Source organism: Balaenoptera ricei, chromosome 3 (assembly GCF_028023285.1).
Source record: "Balaenoptera ricei isolate mBalRic1 chromosome 3, mBalRic1.hap2, whole genome shotgun sequence".
In the NCBI taxonomy this organism is placed as follows: domain Eukaryota; kingdom Metazoa; phylum Chordata; class Mammalia; order Artiodactyla; family Balaenopteridae; genus Balaenoptera; species Balaenoptera ricei.
Window position 1 is genome coordinate 174,984,569 of NC_082641.1, and position 20,155 is coordinate 175,004,723.

The 20,155-nt window shown below is 58.1% G+C and overlaps 2 protein-coding genes across 10 annotated transcripts in view; one reads left to right on the top strand and one right to left on the bottom strand.

Annotated features, from left to right (window-relative positions):
- Window positions 1–394: 394 nt before the first annotated feature.
- On the top strand, window positions 395–3,548 carry TMED1 (transmembrane p24 trafficking protein 1). The gene is made up of 4 exons (XM_059918437.1): window positions 395–688; window positions 1,386–1,483; window positions 1,623–1,806; window positions 2,557–3,548. Exons 1-4 carry the CDS (start codon window positions 506–508, stop codon window positions 2,773–2,775), a joined length of 684 nt encoding a protein of 227 aa, XP_059774420.1. The 5' UTR covers window positions 395–505; the 3' UTR covers window positions 2,776–3,548.
- A 566-nt stretch (window positions 3,549–4,114) lies between these two features.
- Window positions 4,115–20,155, bottom strand: part of DNM2 (dynamin 2) — a 91,358-nt gene continuing 75,317 nt past the window's right edge. For 5 of the 9 annotated variants that reach the window (XM_059918432.1, XM_059918427.1, XM_059918424.1 and 2 more), the window contains 6 exons: window positions 14,959–15,068; window positions 12,053–12,164; window positions 11,339–11,503; window positions 6,938–7,170; window positions 5,628–5,882; window positions 4,115–5,041 (listed from right to left, as the gene is read on the bottom strand). In XM_059918432.1, the coding sequence (XP_059774415.1) occupies window positions 4,972–5,041; window positions 5,628–5,882; window positions 6,938–7,170; window positions 11,339–11,503; window positions 12,053–12,164; window positions 14,959–15,068 (945 nt within the window). In that variant the 3' untranslated portion in view covers window positions 4,115–4,971. The remainder of the gene's footprint in view (window positions 5,042–5,627; window positions 5,883–6,937; window positions 7,171–11,338; window positions 11,504–12,052; window positions 12,165–14,958; window positions 15,069–20,155) is intronic. The other 4 variants (XM_059918433.1, XM_059918430.1, XM_059918429.1 and 1 more) reach the window with 1 other exon arrangement.

Below are 20,155 nucleotides of genomic sequence, written 5' to 3' on the forward strand. Positions count from 1 at the left end.
TTGCCCCCCATGTTAACATAAAAGGGTCTCCGTCTACCCTAGCTGAGCCTTTTTGGACGAGCCCTACGGGTCGCGTGCAGGGCCATGCCCTGCCTCTATTTCCAATCCGCTACACCCAGGACGGATCGCACAATCATCGTTGCGCGCGGGGTACTCTGGGAAAACCGCAGGAAGGACCCGGCCGCCTCCACTACAGCTGTCTTAACTTTTGCCTGAGAAGAATGTACCATCGTGTCTTATTTTTGTACTTTTGCCCCCTCAACTAGCGTTTGAGACTAGAAGTGGAGGCTTTGCAAAGAAAACGTCTGTAGAAAGTCCAGTGTTTTCAGGCGCATCAGGCACTCATTAGGGCAGCTATGCTCTCAGGGGGTCCTTCACTCCTGGCTCCGCGGGCTTCGGACAACGGGCAGAAGCGGCTGCCAATGAGTCCCGCCGAGTAGCAGAGGGGGCAGGGCTAACTCTTTAAAGGAACCGCGACCTATTAGCAGACCAGAGGGTGACCCGGATGATGGCGGCCGGCGCGGCCTTAGCCTTGGCCCTGTGGCTACTATTGCCGCCAGTGGGGGTGGGAGGGGCAGGGCCCCCGCCGATCCAGGACGGCGAGTTCACGTTCCTACTGCCTGCGGGGCGGAAGCAATGTTTCTATCAGTCCGCGCCGGCCAACGCAAGCCTTGAGACTGAGTACCAGGTAGAGGGTCCCGGGCCGTAGAGCGAGCAGAGCCAGGGAGATAGGGCGTGGCCATACAGACCAAGCAATGCATGCATTGAAGAGGGAAGGAGGAGGAGCCCGTGCGTAGGAGCGCGGGGGCGGAGCCAGGGAGAGCTAGGCGGAGGGGGCGGGGACAGCGCGTGGGAGCGGAAGGGATGGGAATAATGGCAGAAGGCGGGGCTAGAGTGGGGCAGCGGGGAGGCGGGGCCATCGGGAGAACGAGGGAGCCCTTCAGAAGGCAGGACCCTAGCGAGTGGGCGTGGCCAAAAGGGTTGGGTCGATTGCGGGAGTTGCGAGGCGAGACCAGAATGCTGTACAAGAAAGGGCGTGGCCAACCTGAGAATTTCTCGGGGGTTGGGCTAAGAGAAGGCGGCTGGGCTCCGTCTTCTCATTTGGGGTGTGGCCAAGCCGGGACGTGGTCTCTAGGGGGGGCGTGACCAGATAAAAGAGCCGGTCCTGAGGCCATCAAATCAATGGGGGCGGAGTCAAGGCAAGGGGCGCGGCCAGAGGCAGGGGAGAGGGGCGGGACTGGCTTGCAGGTGTAGGTGTCAGAGCTCAGGTAGGCCCCCTGGTGGTGGTCGGTACGGGTCTGTGCGGGTGGGCCGAGCCCTGGCCTTCTCTGGCAGGTGCCCTTGGCCTACCCCTAGCCCTCCACCCGCTCTTACCTGCCCCCCAGGTGATCGGAGGTGCTGGGCTGGACGTGGATTTCACTCTGGAGAGCCCTCAGGGAGTGCTGCTGGTCAGTGAGTCCCGCAAGGCAGACGGTGTGCACACGTGAGTTAAGTCCTGATGGCTGCCCAGGTTCAGTTACAGCCCTGCCCCTCACCAGCGGCCTCGGGTTACCACCCTGCCTGCCTTGAAAAGTCTGGCTGGCCGGCCACTCAGGGTCATGTCTGTGTGTCTGTCTGCCCAGGGTGGAGCCCACGGAGGCCGGGGATTACAAGCTGTGCTTTGACAACTCCTTCAGCACCATCTCAGAGAAGCTGGTGTTCTTTGAACTCATCTTTGACAGCCTGCAGGATGATGAGGAGGTGGAGGGTTGGGCAGAGGCTGTGGAGCCCGAGGAGATGCTGGATGTCAAGATGGAGGACATCAAGGTGCGCCCAGGCCAAGCTGGGGCCACTCCTCCCAGATCTCTGGCATTGGACACTACCCTCTCACCTTGACTGGGGTCCGCCTTGGCCTGACCCTGCCTTTCCTACATATTGGTGCCCCCAACCTAGTAACAGTAGAACATTTCTAGGTGTAAACCTTGTTCTAAGGGCTTAAATAACTCATTAAATCTCCATAACCACCTTATATATAGGAAGTGTGCTCTAATTATCCCCCATTTTACAGTTGGGGAAACTGATGCACAAAATGGCTAAGTAACTCTTCTAAGGCCACACAGCCAGCAACTGACAGAGCCAATATTTGAACCCAAGCAGTCTGGCTTCACCTACTGCTATTATTAATCACTATTATGTTCTTTGTACTTAATTAGGCATTCAGGAATTTCCCCGGCAGTCCAGTGGTTAGGACTCCAAGCTTCCACTGCCAGGGGCCGTGGTTCGATCCCTGGTTGGGGAACCAAGGTCCCGCAAGCCATGCGGCACGGCCAAAAAAATAATTAGGTATTCAATTCTCATGGCAACTCTGAGGTTTAATTCTGAGGAGGAAACTGAGGCCCAGAGAGGTTATTTACTTGCTTATGGTCACACAGCCATTGAGTGGCAGAGGGATATAGACTCAGGCAGCCTGGCCACTGAGTCTGTGCTCTCAGCTGTCTCCCCCTCTCCCCCCAAACATGAACTCTCACCCCATTCTGCAGGACAAAACCTTGACCTGCTTCTCCCTCTGTGCCGTAGGAGTCCATCGAGACCATGAGGATCCGGCTTGAGCGCAGCATCCAAATGCTGACTCTGCTGCGGGCCTTTGAGGCACGTGACCGCAACCTGCAAGAGGGCAACCTGGAGCGGGTCAACTTCTGGTCGGCCGTGAACGTGGCCGTGTTGCTGCTCGTGGCTGTGCTGCAAGTCTGCACGCTCAAGCGCTTCTTTCAAGACAAGCGGCCCGTGCCTACGTAGCCCGCTGCCATGGAAGAACAGGCGAAAAAGAGGAGCAGCAAGGCGCATGCGTGTGAGACTTGGGGAGGGTCCCTTCCCCAGCTTAGTTTCCTACGGGAGGGGAGGCTGTGCAGTTTGGGCCTGAGGTGTGGGCCCCCCCTGCATCTCCTCCCTTCAGGGGCCGGGTAGGGAACACCAGCTGGCTTGCAGACATGGGCGCTCCAGGAGGGGTGGCTTAGCACCCAGAAATTGTGTATGGGGGGCACTGCAGCGTTCGAATGCAACCCTTGGGTTTTCTGGCCCTGCCTCTGTCCCCTACTGTAACGTGCCTTAGCCGGAGTCTTCCAGCCTGCACCAGCCTTACGCGGTGCAGACGGGGCCCAGGAAGCAAACTCCCCCTTCCCTTCCCCACTGGCCCTCCAAGCCAGGTCCCGGTAGGAAGGGGCTTGCTGCTGTGGGATGCCATGCCTTCCTTCTTCTCCTTGTGGCTCCATCTGAGGCCTGTGCTACTGCTGGGGGTGGCCTGCTCGTGCTAGGGGCCGGGAAGGAGACGTGGCCGCAGTGTTCTTGCGAGAACAGTCACTTTATTGACAGGAAGCGGGCAGGCTGGGTGTGAGGTCTGGTAACAGAACTCCAGGAGCGGGGCCTCCAAGACCACCCGCCCCTCCCACTGTCCCTGCAGGGGCCCCAGACAGGGCTGAGGGGTGGCCCCAGCCAAAGCCTGCACAGGAGCCTCATGGAACAAAGGGAGGTCTGGCCTGGGCACCAGAGTCAATAAATTATGGTCAGAAAAATCACAGAGCCTGGTGATTGGGCCACAGGGACACCAGCCGGGACAGACCTGCCCCCAAGGGGGCAGCCAGGCAGGCGGGAGGGGTCTCCCACAAAGCTCAGAAGAAAGGTCGGGCAGGAGCTGATGGAGGTGGTCGCCTGGGCACAAGAGAAAAATCAGAAAGCAAAGTTTAACTGTGTCCCCGGCTGGGCTGGAAGGCCTGTGCCCCCAAGAGGGCGAAGGGGACCTCTGGGGAAAGTCCTCAGGAGACTGGGGGTGGGGAGGGGGCCTGACTGCGGCACAGTCTGGGGCGCAGGGCCAGGAGACCCTCTCCCCTCAGTAATTGCGACGCCTGCCGCAGGCCCCCGTCCTGGCCTCTATTACCAGCGCCGTCTGGGGTGCAGGTGGGGGGACAGCCAGGCCTGTGTGTGTGTGGATGTGTTAAGGAAAGTAAAAGCTCTCCCCTCCAGAAGTGAACCCTCTCCCCAAGAGCAGTGCCGTTTGGGGTGCAGGTGGGAGGGGGAAGGGGGAAGGCCAGCAGCCCCCGTCCTCAGCCTGAAGGGAAACACAAAAGGCCCACACAGCAGCCACCAGAAGCGTCTTCCCTTTATTTTAGTTTATTAATAGGATACAGAGTGCAGGCACTTACAGTGGTCAAACCGAGCGAGCGAGAAGGTCTGCTCACAGAGAGGCCACCTGGGCCCGACCCGTGGGGGAGGCCTGAGTGGGAGCCCAGAGGCCCCCGAAGCTTCCCCACCCACTCAGCCCTGAGCCCAGGCTGCCCTGGGGACCCAGGAGGAGGAGATGGCCCAGGGAGGAGAGAGCGAGGTTGGCCGGGCCGAGTGTTCCGGACCTGGGAAAGGCACCTCCGGCAGCCGAGGCTGGGCCGTGTGGTTAATACGGCCAAGGAAGGAATATGTACAACTTGGGCGGGCGGGTAGCGCTGGGCCCACTGGGCCTGGCTCGCCGCTGGGAGCTCCCACTGCTGAGAAGCAGACACACTCCTTGTGCCCCAGCAAGGACTGGCGGGTATGGACACCCTCGGTGCCGTTTCTGGAAGGCCTGGCCTACTCAGGCTTTCCTGGCCAGAGAAGCCCCTGGGTGAGCACCACCACCCCAGCCTGGACGCCTCATTCAAGATGGCACTCGGGACGCAGCTGCCTCCTCTGCTACCTGAGACCCCATCCCCCAAAGTGCAACACCCCGGCTCCCCTCGTCCTGGGGCTCCAGGGCCCCTCCATTCAGTGCTGTGTCCAGCTGGGGATGGGGGCCAGGCCAGCCCCTGACTGGGGCCAGGGTTAGGGAAGAGTCAGGGGCTGCCTGCAGGGAGCCTGGTCCCGCACGGGGACTGGAGGGCCAGGGGTGGCGGTGGATGGGCCCGGACCACCGAAGCTCCTGCACCGAGGGTCCTGCTCGAGGACCCCCGAGAACATGCCGCCCGCAGCCTAGTCGAGCAGGGATGGCTCGGCTGGGCGGATAATGGTGGGCCGGCTGGGCGCAGCAGGGGGTCTTCTGCTGCAAAGAGAATAGAGACAGACGGGGAAGGGGAGAGGGCAGTGAGGCTGGAAGCAGGGCAAGGAGGAGGACCCAGGCCCCACCACCGCTGCCCCAGGCTGCTGCCCGAAGCCGGCTGCTCCTCTAAAGGCTGCTAGGGTGCTGGAAAGGAGTGTGCCAAGCCTGGACATCAGTACCCCCGCCATCACTCCCTTGCTCTGTGACCCTGGGCAAGTCCCCCGCCCGCCCTGGACCTCAGGTTACTCACAGGAGAAGTGGGGAGGAAAGACCCTGGCCTGCAGGGTGGGGAGAGGCAGGGCCGGCGCGGGCAGTGACTGACGTGCGTATCCTCAGAAAGGGAACAGGTCAAAACCGGAAGAAGGGGCCCCGTGGGAGGGGACCCAAGCTACGTGACGGGCCCATTTGCTCACGAAGAGGACAGGCCTGAGGGCCTGGGAGTCACCCTGACTCCACCACTCTGTGATTTGGCCTCTCTGGGTCTCAGTTTCCCCACCCGGCCCAATGGGGACGCCAGTGACTCCTCCGCTCCCTGCAGGGCGCAGGCCGGTGGCTCTAGGTGGCAGGCGGCGAGGGGGTCCGGCCTTACCTGGGCACTCCGGGGGGGATGCCGGGTGGAATCCGAGCTGGCCGAGATGGGATCTGAGGCGGGGCTGAGAAGGGGTCATTGTTGGCAAACACGCTGGGGTGGGGTCCGGGCCGGGATGGGATGGGGGGCGCTGAGAAGGAGGCTGCTGCCCCCACCGGCACAGGAATCAGGGGGGGCCCCGGGGTGGGGCCCCTCACTGCTGGGGGCCGGCCTGGGGGGTGCATGCTGGACACAGGCCGGCGCTGCAGAGTGGGGCTGTGGAGGAAGGAGAGGGTGTGAGCTGAAGATGGGGGGTGGCAGCACTGGCCGCATCCGTGTGGCCGCGGAAGCCCGAGGCGGGGCATGGGGTGCTGGCCACGGTGGCCTCCTCTGTAACATGGGCTGGCACCAGCTACCACCCAGCCAGATGCAGGTGAGTGCCCGGTCCTGGGCGTGGGGCAGCGCAGATACACTGGGCCCCTCCGTCCAGCCCCAAGACCTGAGCCAGGGCGCAGCACCTGTCCTCAGCTGCGAAGGACTCCTGCTTCCCTCTGGCCTCATTCCCTTGGGCATTCCCCTCTCACTGGCCCCACTCGGGCCTCCCCCGCTCCTCCAATCCCCCCCTCTATAGCCAAAGATCCTTTCAGAGCCCAGCCCTGCCCTTCAGATCAGGTCCAAATGCCTCCAGAGGCTGCAAGGCCCACAGGCCTCTGTCCCAGGTGCCCCCCACCCCCACCCCAGACTCCCCTCTGGGGCCAAGCACTTGATGCCCCTCAGGCTGGCTGCTGTGCCCTCTCCCCGAGGGCTCAGTAGGGCTGGCACCTTCTGAGACTTCCCTGACCAATCCTCTCTCCTCCCACTATCTGTCCTGTCACTGGTTAGATGTCCCTGCCCGATGCTCTGACTTGCCCATGCCAGGGCCATATTTCCATCTCAGCTCCAGGGTGGACAGGGCGGGGGATGCTGGTTACACCCTTCACGTGTCCCTCCAGTTCCCCCCTGCCCGCCATTCTCAGCTATGCTCTGTGCCCCAGGAGGTTCTCCCCTATGGCCGGGGTTGCCCAGGCCCCTCGCCCTCTCTGGCTTCTGTTTGGGGCTTAACCAATGGAAGGCACCAGGAGACAGGCGGGCCTTTAACCCTCCGTCTCCAGTCCCTTCAGGCCTAGGCGGGGAGGCAGTCCCACACTGTGGCTAGCCCTGGGTGCTGGCCCCTGCACCCCGCCCACCCAGGGGTTGTGCCCTGATGGACACATGGGGGCGTGGCAGGGGGTGGAGCTGGGATCCCGCAGGCAGCAGCCCCTGCAGCCTGCAGGCGACCAGGCCTCGCAGACCTGTGGCTGCCGGTGCTCTGGAGCCAGGTGTCATCAACGGGCGGGGGCACGGGCGTGGACACCGTGCTGGTGCTGATGTCCCCGATGATGCTGAGCGCCTCCTTGAGCGCGTGGTACATGCGCAGCATGTCGTCCCGCCGCTGGGCCTGGTCAGCCGACTCCTCCATGAGGCTGCTCTGGTCCGCCGAGGAGTACAGGTAGGCCAGCAGCTCATGGTGGATGAAGGCCTTCGTCTGAGGGCAAGGGTTGGAGAGGTCAGGGCTTCCCACCACACCAGCCAAGAACTCAGCCAGCCTTGCGAATGGCCAGAAGAGCCTCCAGCGTGCTGGGCGGGGCTTCGTCTTTCACCTGACTGCAGAACATGGGAGACACTTACAAGGAGGTGAGCTTTCCACTCAGTTGTCTCCCGAGTCCCTCAGGGGTGCTTGCAAGTGTTCTTCCAACCCATTTCATCAGATTCTTGTGAAACTTATTCCTAGAATCTTATCTTTTTTTTTTTTCCTTCCACATGGCTTGTGGGATCTTGGTTCCCCAACCAGGTATTGAACCCAGGTCCTTGGCAGTGAAAACACGGAGTCCTAACCGCTAGAATGCCAGGGAACTCCTGAATCTTATCTCTTTTATTGCTATCTTTTCTCCCATTATATCTTTTTTTTTGGCTGCACTGGGTCTTCGTCGCTGTACATGGGCTTTTCTCTAGTTGCGGCGAGCAGGGGCTACGCCTTGTTGAGGTGCGCGGGCTTCTCATTGCGATGGCTTCTCTAATGGAGCACGGGCTCTAGTAGTTGTGGCTCGCGGGCTCTAGAGCGCAGGCTCAGAAGTTGTGGTGCACGGGCTTAGTTGCTCCGCGGCATGTGGGATCTTCCCGGACCAAGGCTCGAACCAACGTCCCCTGCGTTGGCAGGTGGATTCTTAACCACTGTGCCACCAGGGAAGTCCCTCAGTTACTTTTCTTGGGATTTCTAAGTATACATGTTCGTGTTTACATACGAATAGTTTTTCCTATCCTTTTTGACGTTCACACCTTTAAATTATTTTTCTTGGGACTTCCCTGGTGGCGCAGTGGTTAAGAATCCGCCTGCCAATGCAGGGGACATGGGTTTGATCCCTGGTCCGGGAAGATCCCACATGCCACAGAACAACTAGGCTCCTGCACCACAACTACTGAGCCTGTGCTCTAGAGCGCGCGAGCCACAACTACTGAGACCGTGTGCCACAACTACTGAGCCTGCTCTCTAGAGCCCGCGAGCCACAACTACTGAGACCGCGTGCCACAACTACTGAAGCCCATGCGCCTAGAGCCTGTGCTCTGCAACAAAGAGAAGCCACTGCAATGAGAAGCCCGTGCACCGCAACCAAGACCCAACGCAGCCATAAATAAATAAATAAATAAATAAATAAATAAATAAATAAATAAATAAAGTAAGTAAGTAAGTAAGTAAATAAATAAATAAATTTTCTTGTCTAACTGCATTGCCTAGTCACCCTACAAGAAGATTATATGAAAGTGGAAATGGCCAACTTGTTCTTGATTTTGGAGGGGATGCTTCCAGAGCTTCCCCATTAAGGGCAAGAGTGGTTTTGAGACTGAAATATCAATTCAACGGATATATGAGCTCTCATAAGAGAAGTCTCCTTCTACAATTGTCCTTTTAAGAATGGATGTTAGGGACTTCCCTGGTGGCGCAGTGGTTAAGAATCCGCCTGCCAATGCAGGGGACACGGGTTCAAGCCCTGGTCCAGGAAAATCCCACATGCCGCGGAGCAACTAAGCCCGTGCGCCACGACTACTGAGCCTGTGCTCTAGAGCAAGCGTGCCACAACTACTGAAGCCTGCGTGCCTGGAGCCCGTGCTCCGCAACAAGAGAAGCCACCGCAATAAGAAGCACGCGCACCGCAACGAAGAGTAGCCCCCGCTCGCCGCAACTAGAGAAAGCCCACACGCAGCAACAAAGACCCAACGCAGCCAAAAATAAATTAATTAAATAAATTAATTAAAAAAAAAAGAATGGATGTTGATCACTAATTGTAAGAGAAGTGTAAAGTAAGACTACATTGAAGTATACCTCACACCAGTCAGAATGGCCATCATCGGGGCTTCCCTGGTGGCGCAGTGGTTGGGAGTCTGCCTGCTAGTGCGGGGGACACGGGTTCGAGCCCTGGTCTGGGAGGATCCCACGTGCCGCGGAGCAACTAGGCCCGTGAGCCACAACTACTGAGCCTGCGCGTATGGAGCCGGTGCTCCGCAACGGGAGAGGCTGCAATGGTGAGAGGCCCGCGCACCGCGATGAGGGGTGGCCCCCGCTTGCCGCAGCTGGAGAGGGCCCTCTCACAGAAACGAAGACCCAACACAGCCATAAATAAATAAATAAATAAATATAAATTAAAAAAAAAAAAAAAGAAGAATGGCCATCATCAAAACGTCTACAAATAATAAATGCTGGAGAGAGTGTGGAGAAAAAGAACACTCCTACACTGTGGGTGGGAATGTAAATTGGTGCAGCCACTATGGAAAAAGTATGGAAGTTCCTTAAAAAACTAAAAATGGAATTACCATATGACCCAGCAATCCCACTCCTGGGCATATGCCCAGGCAAAACTATAACTGGAAAAGATACATGCACCCCTACGTTCATAGCAGCACTATTTACAATAGACAAGACGTGGAAGCAACCTAAGTGCCCATCGAGAGACGAATGGATAAAGAAAATGTGGTGTATATATACAATGGAATATTACTCAGCCATAAAGAAGAATGGATATGATATCACTTATATGTGGAATCTAAAATATCATACAAATGAATTCATTTATAAAACAGAAACAGACTCACAGACATAGAAAACAAACTTATGGTTACCAAAGGGGAAAGGGTGGAGGGATGGATAAATTAGGAGTTTGGGATTAGCAGATACAAACTACTATATATAAGATAAACAACAATGTTCTACTGTATACTGCAGGGAACTATATTAAATATCCTATAATAAACTATAATGGAAAAGAACATGAAAAAAATACATATATGGATGGATGAATTTTCCCGAACTTTCAACATGTACAAAGATGACAGTGCTGTATGTACAAAGATGATAGTTTTTCATTTGCAAACCATGTAAATGCACGCGCTAGTCAAACATTTAAATTCTGAAAAACGAGTAAAAGGGAAAATAAAATATAACCTAAAGGTACAGTGAAAACTCCTTTGTCCACTCTGGCCTCCTTAGGCCCCCTGAGTTCTCCCTCTAGGGAGCAACTGGTCACTAGGTCCTTGTACAAACTTCCAGATTTCCAGGCATATTATAGATTGACAGATAATTTCCCTTCCGTTTTTACACAAATGGAACCTTTCTGATCATTCTGTTATGCTCTATAGCTTTTCTGTTTTAATAAAGTTATTATAGACCTGGAGATAGTTCTCATCCTTTTGTTTTTTGGTATTTTTTGCAATAGATTGGATATTTATTTAACGGATTCTAGGAAATTGATAGAGATTTCTAATCTTTGGCCACTATAAAACACGCTGAAAAGAATAACCATGTACATGCTCAATTTGCATGTTGGCAAACGTCTCTGTGGGAGAAATCCCTGCAAGTAGAACTGCTGGGTCAAAGCATACATGAATTTAAAAGTTCATGGCTGCAGAAAATCTATACGTGAAAAAGGTACTAGGACACCCATGAAACTTAACACTGACCACCACTGAAGAAGAGACTGGGAAGAACAGAGTGAAAGGGAAGGGACATGGGATTTTTGCTTTAGACTCTGTCGTATTTAGAGGTTTTATAGTCACAAAGTAAACTGAACCTGGGTTACATAGCTTTCCGAGTGCCTAGTGCTGAGCCCAAGGCCTGAGCCCTCCCAGCAGCCTGGAGCAGGAGACATCAGTACAGCTGCACTTCACCGAAGAGAAGCCTGATACCCTGAGAGGCTCAGGAGCCCCGGGGGTAGCAGGTAACGCCCTGGGGTGAAGGCAGGCCGGGCTGCAGGCCACCAGGAGGCCACAGTTGGGGACAGACTCAGCCTGGGTTTGAATCCCACCCCTCACTCTTCTGAGTGACTTGGGTCAGGCTTCTTGACCTCTCTGGGCCTCTGTTTTCCTGTCTATAAAATGGGGATGATAGCAGGCCCTCTCCCAGGGTTACTGTAAGGCTGGAAAACTTTAGAGAAAGTGCACAAGCGTGGTGGTAGCTTCAATGACACGATTAAACGGGAGTGTGAGCTCCGTGTGTCTGTACCTTCCTATTTCCCAAGAGAGGCTGGGGATCCTGATTGTGTTGTTTAAAAGGTGGTGAGACTCACTCTCATTTCTGATTTTATACAGACTGTGTTCAGCCCAAATCTGGCTGCGGCTGCCCCCCTGTCTTGGGGGAAGGGGGACCCGGAGGGGCAGGCACTCACATTGTTGATCATGAGGTGCATGATGGTCTTTGGCATGAGGTCACGGATGGACTTGTTGATGATGGCCACATAGGAGTCCACCAGGTTGCGAATGGTCTCCACCTGCCGCTCCAGCTGAGGGTCCATGGAGAAGGTGTTCTCCTGGGCTCCGTCCTCATTTTCTGCCTGCAAGCGGGGAGGGGAGGCCATGAGGGGTGACTGCAGCCTGAGTCCAGTGTGGGGAGCCCCCCTCCTCTGGGGATTGCTTGCCCTACCCGACCCGCAGCTGACCCTCTGGGGCTGGCCCCTCATGGCCGCGTTGGCACCACGTGGCCCTGCCTGTCCCTGGGCTGAGCTGCCCGGACCTGGGGGTGACCACAGTCCAAGGTGGGCTACTGCCTCTCACCTGGGGATGGGAACAACACGTTAATTTGGGGGCCACGTTCACTCCGCCTCAAGGACAGGAAAAAAGGAGAGAGAACAAAGCAGACAGGATCCCGGTCCACGTGCGTCCCTGTCCTTGACTTTAGTTGGAGAACCTTCTGGGCGCTGATGACAGAACCCTCTCCAGCCCTTTCTGCTTTGTCTGCTCAAGAGGGTATGGGCTACATGCCCTTAGAGAGTGCTGGCAGACACAGCCTGAAATGACCCATCCCGTGAGATGCCGGCCGCCCTTCTTCTCCCAGGTGGGGCAGCTCAGCCCAAGGTGTGCCGGCCGGGCAGGGCGCTCCTCACCTGGTCCTTCTCAGGGTAGACCCCGGCTCGGAGGAATGAGGCCTTCCAGCTGTCCACATCCTCCTGGGAGTCACAGGCCAGCTCAATCTGCCGCAGGTCCTTGTAGACGTTCCTGTGGTGAGAGGGAGGGAGGGAAAGGCGCATGCTTGACCCTGCCCGTGGGCCCGGTGGGTGCAGTGAGCTGGAGCTCAGGCTCTGGGGTTGGCCTGACTGACCAGGATTCACCCCTGACCGGGGGCACTCACGACCAGAGGCCCCAGGATGGCAGCAGCCCCTGCACCCCATTGGGCTGATGGAGGCATCGTGAATTCGTGCCTGTAACACCCAAAACCGTGCCGAGAGCAGGGCGTGTGCTCAGCAAGAGTCTGCATCTAGTGGCATCTGCAGTGTTTTGTTTGTGGGCTCAGCTACTCCTCTCCTTCCCCTGGGAACTGCCCATCCCCTCCTTTATGCTCTCCTGGGGGAGCCAAAGGCTGCCAAGGACCCCTCCAGAAGTGGGCAGTGACCCACGACACCCTCCGCCAGTTGGGGAGCTCCCATCAAGGTGTTTCTAGAGAGGCTACAGCGGCATCATCCAAAAGAATGTTCTGGCCTGACGCAGCAGCCACGAGCCACAGGTGGCTTCTTTCTGAGCATCAGGAATGGGGCCAGCGTGGCCGAGAAAGTGAATGTAAAATTTTATTTTATTTCCATCAATTTACATCTAAGTAGTCACATGTGGAAATCCAAAAATGAGGGGATATATGTATACGTATAGCTGATTCACTTTGCTGTACAGCAGAAACTAACACAACATTGTAAAACAACTAAACTCCAATCAAAAATTAATAAAAATAAATAAACAGTCACATGTGGCCAGTGGCTACTGCCTTGGACAGTAAAGGTCCAGCATGTGCCCCGATTCCTGGGAGGGAGGTGGAGCTGGCCAGGGCAGGACTGAAACTCCCAGCAAAGGCTTGTGAACTGCTGGGCAAATGTGGGTCTGTGAGCGGAAGGTGCGGAGCCAAAAGGCTGGGGGAAAAACGGACAGACACTAACCAGTGTTTATAGGCAGTGTTCTCCATATATAGGCCAGGATCCATGCTACACGCATGCCATCCTGTCCCACAAGGCAGGTGTGACTGAGACGGCCAAGCTGTCCCAAAGTCTTCGAGTGAGATCTGGGTCTGAGGTTAGGCACGGATGGCCTCACAACAGTGCTCAGGCCAACCAGCAGTCAGTGAGTGGCTGCCCTGAGACTTCTGGAAGGAGTTGAGAGCAGGGAAAGGGAGCATGTCTTTGTTGCTCCTCCTCCTCCTTCCTGCTGCCTGGAACATCATCATGATGGCTGGAGTTTGAGCAGCCATCTTGGACAAAGAGGAGGAGAGCTGAGAAATAAGAAGGAGGGCCTGGGCCTGGATGCCTGTGGGGTTGTCCAACCTGCCCCGGATGGTAAAGTCTGGACTTGATTTATATAAAAAAAACCCAACTTCTATCTTGTTTCTGCTACTATCATTCTGGGTTTCCCGAACTCACCCCTAAATGATACATTAGGTAATATCTTCACCGCCCCCCCCCCCCCCAGCTGCACAGGGGATCACAGGGCCAGGGAGGTGGGATGGCTGTCTGGCACTACACAGCCAGGAAGAGCTTCCCAGCAGGCCTGTCCCATCGCAGAACCCAGGTTCTCCCACACACCCTAGGGCTTCTTAGGCAGGGGAGGTGGGGGTTAGGGAGAGATGAGTCTAAAAGGGTTATAAAGGTTTTTGGAGCCAGCTGATGGTCAAAGTGGGTCTCAAGAGTTTTAGGCCAGCCCAGAACAAAGCAGGATAGAACGATTCTTGCACAAAACAGGTGGCTCAGCTGGACTTGGTGCGTGTGGATGGGCAGTGGAGAAGGTGGTCCTGGGGCCAGGAGGGAGGATGTCAGTGCCTGCTGGCCAGTCATGAAGAACCTCCAGGCCCTGGCTGACAGCTGACCCCTGACTTGGGGGTTCCCTGGATGAGGGTGTGAGTCTGGGCAGGGGCCCTCCTGGGTCCACACTCAGCCCTTCCTCCTGCTCTCAGACCTCCTGCCAACTGGGTCTCTTCCTGAGCTGAGAGAAGTATCTTTGCTTTTGCTAAAGTCTCCCACCAACGCCCCTTGGCATGGGTTTACCGAGAGCCTCCTGGGCCCTTCTCTTCTCTGTTATACTGGCCCAGGGATCTTATCCCATTTAGACTTGAAACACCTCCACGCAACGACAACTCCCCAAATTCACGTTCCTGCCCGGAGCGCACTCCTGAACACCAGTCTCTCATACTTACCCAGCTGGCTCCCCCGCGCCCCACGTGGTGTCTCACAGGCCCCTCTCCCTCAGCATCACCCCAACCCAGCCTCCGACTGGCCCCGAGCCTACTCTGCCTCTGCCTTCCCCATGTCAGCCAATGGCAGCTCAGTCCCTGAGCAACACCTTTCTTGCTCTCATACCCACACCCACCAGGAGTTCAGTCGCTCTACTGGAATCCACCCCTTCCTCCTCTATGTCCTCAGCCCCACTTGGGTCCAGCCCCACCATCTCCCACCTGGGCCAATGCAGGCGTCTCCTCCCTGGTCTCCCACGCTTGCCTCCTCAGCCTGTTCCCCTCGTGGCCACCAGGGGGCGCCGGTGAGCACCAGAGCCAGGTCCCATCCCTCCGCTGCTCAGAACCCTCCACGGCTCCTGCATCGTTTCATCCTCATCTCTCCCCAGAGGGGCCTCCCCACCCCGCTGACCACCCCACAGAAGCCCTTTTCTGTTTCTTGACTGACACCCTTCCTGGAATGTGAGACCCCAGGGTAGGGACTGTTCACAGCGAGTGCTCGGTGGACACTGGTGAAGGATTGAACGGGGGCCATTGGTCTCCCTGGGACCTCGGGGGGTGGGGGTCGGGGTCGGGGGCACTCACCTCTGCTCTGTGTTGAAGATGGCGAAGACGTGCTTGTTGGACATGAAGCCCTTCTCCACGTCGCGGATTTTGAGGTTGTCCAGAGGCAGCATGTACTTCTTCTCTTTCTCCTGAGGGTGAAAGGGGAGGGGTCACCCTGGGCTGTTTAACTGAGGCCCTGCGGCTGCCCTGGGCTGGACTCTACCGGGAGGACCACCGCCAACACCTGACGCCTCCCATGCTGCTTTTCCTCGGGTGAACTAGTCTGCCACCGCCCTCCCCCTCGCTTACCTGCCCCAGCCACGCTGGCCTCTGTGACTCTCTGAACATCCCAAGCAGGCTCCTACCCCAGGACCTTTGCACCTAGCATGCCCCCCCACACCCCCGCCAACAGCGGCCTGGTGCCCTCCTTGCCTCTTTTGTACAGAGGGACCCTCCAGGCGAGGCCTGCCCTGACCCCACCCCAAACTCTCCCCCTACTTTTCCCCTTGGCGCTTCCCCTCACATAACACAACACACCATGTATCTGTTTTTTTTTTTTTTTTTTTTTTTTTTTTGGCTGTGCCGCGTGGCTTACGGGATCTTAGTTCCCTGACCAGGGATCAAACCCACGCCCTCGGCAGTGAGAGCGCAGAGTCCCAACCACTGGACCAGGGAAGTCTCCCCCGCCACCCCACAGATCTTGCTTATTGACCTAGGGTCACCTAGACTGACTCATTGGGTCCTCGGGGGTGGAGACTCCCGTCTGTTTGGTTTACTGCTGACACACAGTGGATGCTCAAAACTGGCCGACTCTGACTCTACCCAGATTCCAACCACTGAGTGAATGGAACCATTAACACGACTACTTCTTCACGACGAGCCTGCAAGTGAGTTACCAATATGATCCCATTTTCGAGAGAAAGAGAGAGAGAGAGACAGACAGACAGACAGACGGAGGCATAGAGGGGCAGGCAGTGGGGGCGGGGGAGGGAGCTGGAAAGAGAGGCCCCCCTTGAGCTGATGCCTGAGTCCCAAAGCCGGGGTGGCCCTGTTCAGAAAGTGCCAACTGAGTGCTGGGCTTGGCAGTCCTGCCGGCTGCTGGGGAAAGCAGCTCAGAGAGGACGCGTCTCCGGGTCAAGGGCACGGGCCTGCTGAGTCTCAGAGCTGGGAGTCACACTCCGGAGCCCAACTCCTGTTAGCTAAGCACCTACGATACGCCTGGGCCCGTGCAGATGCACTGCTAGTAATCTTTACTGGGGGCGGGGGGAGGAGGTGGCAGCGCATTAACTGGGTTTTCTACGTCAGGAAACCAAAGCACAGCATCAGGGTACCCCCCCCCCCGCCCGCCGCCTCTCCCCGACTCCCACTCGACCCACAGCAGCTCTCAAGGACTGAGGGGAAGTGCTGCTTGTCTGCAGCTCACGGAGCCCTCTCACACAGCCCTGCCAGGGAAGCGTCGCGCTCAGAGAGGGAAGCGGGCCGCCCAGGGCCACGCAGCAGGTGGAGTGGGCCACGGTGGGATTCAGAAGCCAGGTTCTCCCCACTGCCCTCCTGGTCTTTGACCTCCCGAGCACCTTTGGAGAAGAGAGACCTGCCCCCCTCACACAGCAGCTCACTTCTTTTCACCCATCCTACCCCTGACCTCCGGAAGGCCTCAGAACAAAGCCCAACGTGGCGGTTCCTCCCCAAATCAAGAGCAGCCACAGTGGTGGCGGGGAAGGGGCCCAGGGGCCCCCCAGAGGGTGGAGGGCCACTTGGAGTTTCAGGACTACTCAACGGGAGGCAGGAGCAAGTGGCAGGCTCGGTGCGTGGGCTCAGTCCTGACTGAGGTGTTAGGAGCTCAGCTGGGCCCGGCCCCTCCCCAGCCACGTGCCCTTGGGCAAGCCACTGCCCCTCTCTGCCTCAGCTTCCTCAGCTGTCAAAGATGGGTAGGAGTCTCGTCCTCCTGGTGCAAGGTGAGGGCGGACACCGTGAAAGCCCCGAGCACATGCCCACCCCAGAGCTGGTGCTTGCGAGGCGCCAGGGGTTTTCTTTTGTCTGTCTGTCTGTCACTCTTATGCTCCAGGGTCAGCCAGACCACCGGGCTCTGGGCAAGCAGAGGAGCCAAGGAGGTGGGAGACCCCATTCATGCTGGGAGCCGGGGCAGGGGAGCGGGGTGCAGGCAGGCCAGGGAACGCGGAGCCCGGGGCCCTCCCACCTCTCAGGGAAGGATTTTGGGGGGCTTCAGAAAGGGCAAGGGCAGGAGTTCCCGGTCCGGAAGTTTGTGAAGAGCCTCTGCTGCCCCCACCCTATCATGTCATGAGGCAGGAAGCTTCCAGTTGGCCGGCTACGGCCAAGTAACTGAGTCACAGCCCTTTCGGGCCCCGAGTGAGACGCCACATCTGGAAGTGTTTATAGCGTGATTCCGCCCAGAGCACAGAGGCTGCCTTCCTGATGCTGCCCGCACGCACGCACACACACACACACACACACGCATGCACACACGACACAGACACACACCACACAGACACGGAGGCGTGCATGTACCCCGCCCCCACCCCCAAAGAGACCTTCTCCTGCGCACAGAGGCCACGGACCCAAACCCTCCCTCCTGCGCCCCCCCCGCCCGCCTCCCCCTCGCCCTCCCCCACCGCCTCCTTAGGATTTCCTGAAAACCCACAACTTTCTCCAGATGCACGCTGGCCCCGGCCGTGCCACGTCAGAAGAGACGAAGCAGATCATCGCGGGCGGACCAGTGGCTTCCTCGCCTGCTCGGAGGTGCTGGGGCGCTGTGGCCCTGCTGCTGCCCAGGGGGCCCGCGGGACGGACAGCCGGCCCCGCCAACCCAGTGTTCAGACTACCTGTTCAGGGGGCTCTGAATGTGTACAGTAGTCTGCACATTGGTTAGGCTGGGCTCGGGCGAGCGGCGCGTCGGGATGGGCCCCCCACCCAAACTCGCTGCCACCCACGCGGCGAGGCAGACCAGGAGGTGAGTGCCACTGCCCACTGCCCACCGCCCTCCTCCCCACGGGCCGGAGGCCTGGACAGAAGATTCTGGAATAAAGAATAAGGGCTTGGGCGGGGGTGGTCGCCGGGGAGGAAAAGAGGCGCCGGGGAGAGGCAAAGAGAGCCCCGACACCGGCTGAGGGGTTGGGGGCTCTGGCGGAATCAGTCTCCTATTCCCACCCTCCAGTAACCACCTCCTCTTGTTTATTTTTTTAAATAAAGAAATACTGGTGTCTTGCCTCTCTCTGAGGCTTCTCTACGATGGTGGCCTGACCCCGGGGGTGGCCACCCTGTTGTGTGATTTTCAGGGCCCTTGCTGGGATCCTAATTTGGGGGGGAGGGGGGAGGGCGGGGGACGGACAGACAGACAGACAGGATTTCGCGCCTGCCCCTCCCCGATCTCAGCCCGCTTTGTGTCTGGGGTGTACACAGGGCCCCATTCACAGGTCTGCTGGTTCTCATTACCGCCAGCGGCGCTCGACCCTCCTCCCAACACTGCCCCTGCCTCTGCTCTGGGGCCCCGAGGGAGGGTCTGGGGCTCCTGCTTTCAACCCCTAGATGAAGGAGAAACAAAGGGCCCCTCCTTAAGTCAAAAACTGGGCTACCGATGGTGCCATACAGCGAATCGCCAGGCTAAGGTTTGGGCCCAGAAGCCCCCTCTCCAACTGCCCCGGGGACCCCCAAAGCCCAAAGGTGCGAACCAGCTCTCAGCATATCTGACAGCTGATGCAGCACAGAGCAGACTGGGTTTCAGACTGCGGGGGAGGAAAGAGAGGGAGAAGAAGTGCAAGCGTCATCCCCACCCACCCTGCACCCCGGCCATTTTGAGGAGCGGATCTGGCCACGCAGGTTCCTTGAGGAATGTGCGGTCCCGCCCACCCTCCCTCTGCATCTCGACCCAGGAAGGCGCCAGGGTCCTGGACAACCCCAGTTTAGAAGCAGCCACCCAGGCAAGGTCCCCTGGGGGACTCGGGGCTCCCAAGCCTTCACGACACTCCAGTGCTGAGCCCCCGGCCTCGCGGGGAGTGGGATGACGACATTCTACTCTTAAACACCCGCCACTTGTTGGAACCGCTTCCTGCCTGGGCAGTGGGGAGTGGTCCAGGTGTGGGGCTGAGGTGCCTCGGGTCAGGGAGCCTGTGTCCTGTACCCACCGCATGGGGACACTTCCCCACCCTGTGACATGGGGGCAAGTCACTGCTCAGAACCTCAGTTTCCTTACCTGACAAAAGGAATGTGAGTATCTACTGAGGAGGAGGAGGAGGAGGAGGAGGAAGAGAGTGCCCTCCGTGTGGGACCATGGCAGGCTCTCCTAGCCAGTGAACCTGGCACAGGGCAGGGGCTTCATAAACAAGAGAGGGCTACCCAGAGGCACCAACGGAGTTCTACCTGTCTTGTCTCTGAGCCTGGGTGGAGATACATACGGTTGGGCACAGGCCTGCCTGTGCTGGGATGGGGTCAGCTGCCAGTGAAGCCCCAGGTGTGGGGGTCACCCCAAAACCCCAAGGGGGGAGAGCCAGGTAGGGCAGCTCCAGGGGCGACCAGAGAAGCCGGGCCTCTCCTCGGGGGGGCAGCTGGGCCGGGCTGGAGGCTGTGCCATCCCATGTGGGCAAAGCACAGAGCGGAAGCAAAGATTCAGGAGCATGTGAGCAGAGGGGTGCGTGTGCCTTCCTTGTCAGGCACCTCCTTCCCTCCTGTGGCCACGTGGTGATGGGCACGGGGCAGCCATCCTGGACCACGAGGAGGAGCTACGTGTTACGATGGCCATGGGGGAGGCGGAGCCAGGGCCCTGGCCAGCCTCACGGCACAGGGCTGCCAAGCTTGCCGGGATGCGGGCAAGAAACAGACCACCTCTGTAAGTGCCTTCATTTGGGACCTCTGTCACAGACCCAAATCGATAGCCACCTAATACCACCTTGACGACAGGGAGCGCCTGTGCTGTCTCTCACAGGGCAACCCAGGAAAATGAGAGAAACACAGTGGCCCTCGCTGGTGGCCCCTGGAAGCCTGTGTCAGGGTGGCAACAGGCAGTCACACCAGAGGAATGGCTTCACTCCCAGGCCACTAAGACACAGTACTGTCGCTCTGTTAAGAGAACTAAGCCACGCAATGGGCCACGCAGGACGGGAGGATGGGCCGCGGCGGAGGAGGGACCTGCACGGCAGCACCCGGTGGGGCTGCCCGCTGGGCCAGGGGACAGGGGGGCACTCCCTCACAGCCCCGTCCACAGGCTCAGGGAGACCATGGCACG

Bases quoted from the DNA above. Each gene is read 5' to 3' on its own strand.
- TMED1 (XM_059918437.1), top strand. From the start codon at position 506: ATGATGGCGGCCGGCGCGGCCTTAGCCTTGGCCCTGTGGCTACTATTG. The intron at 1,484-1,622 runs GTGAGTTAAGTC...CTGTCTGCCCAG, and splicing joins AAGGCAGACGGTGTGCACAC to GGTGGAGCCCACGGAGGCCG. The intron at 1,807-2,556 runs GTGCGCCCAGGC...TCTGTGCCGTAG, and splicing joins TCAAGATGGAGGACATCAAG to GAGTCCATCGAGACCATGAG.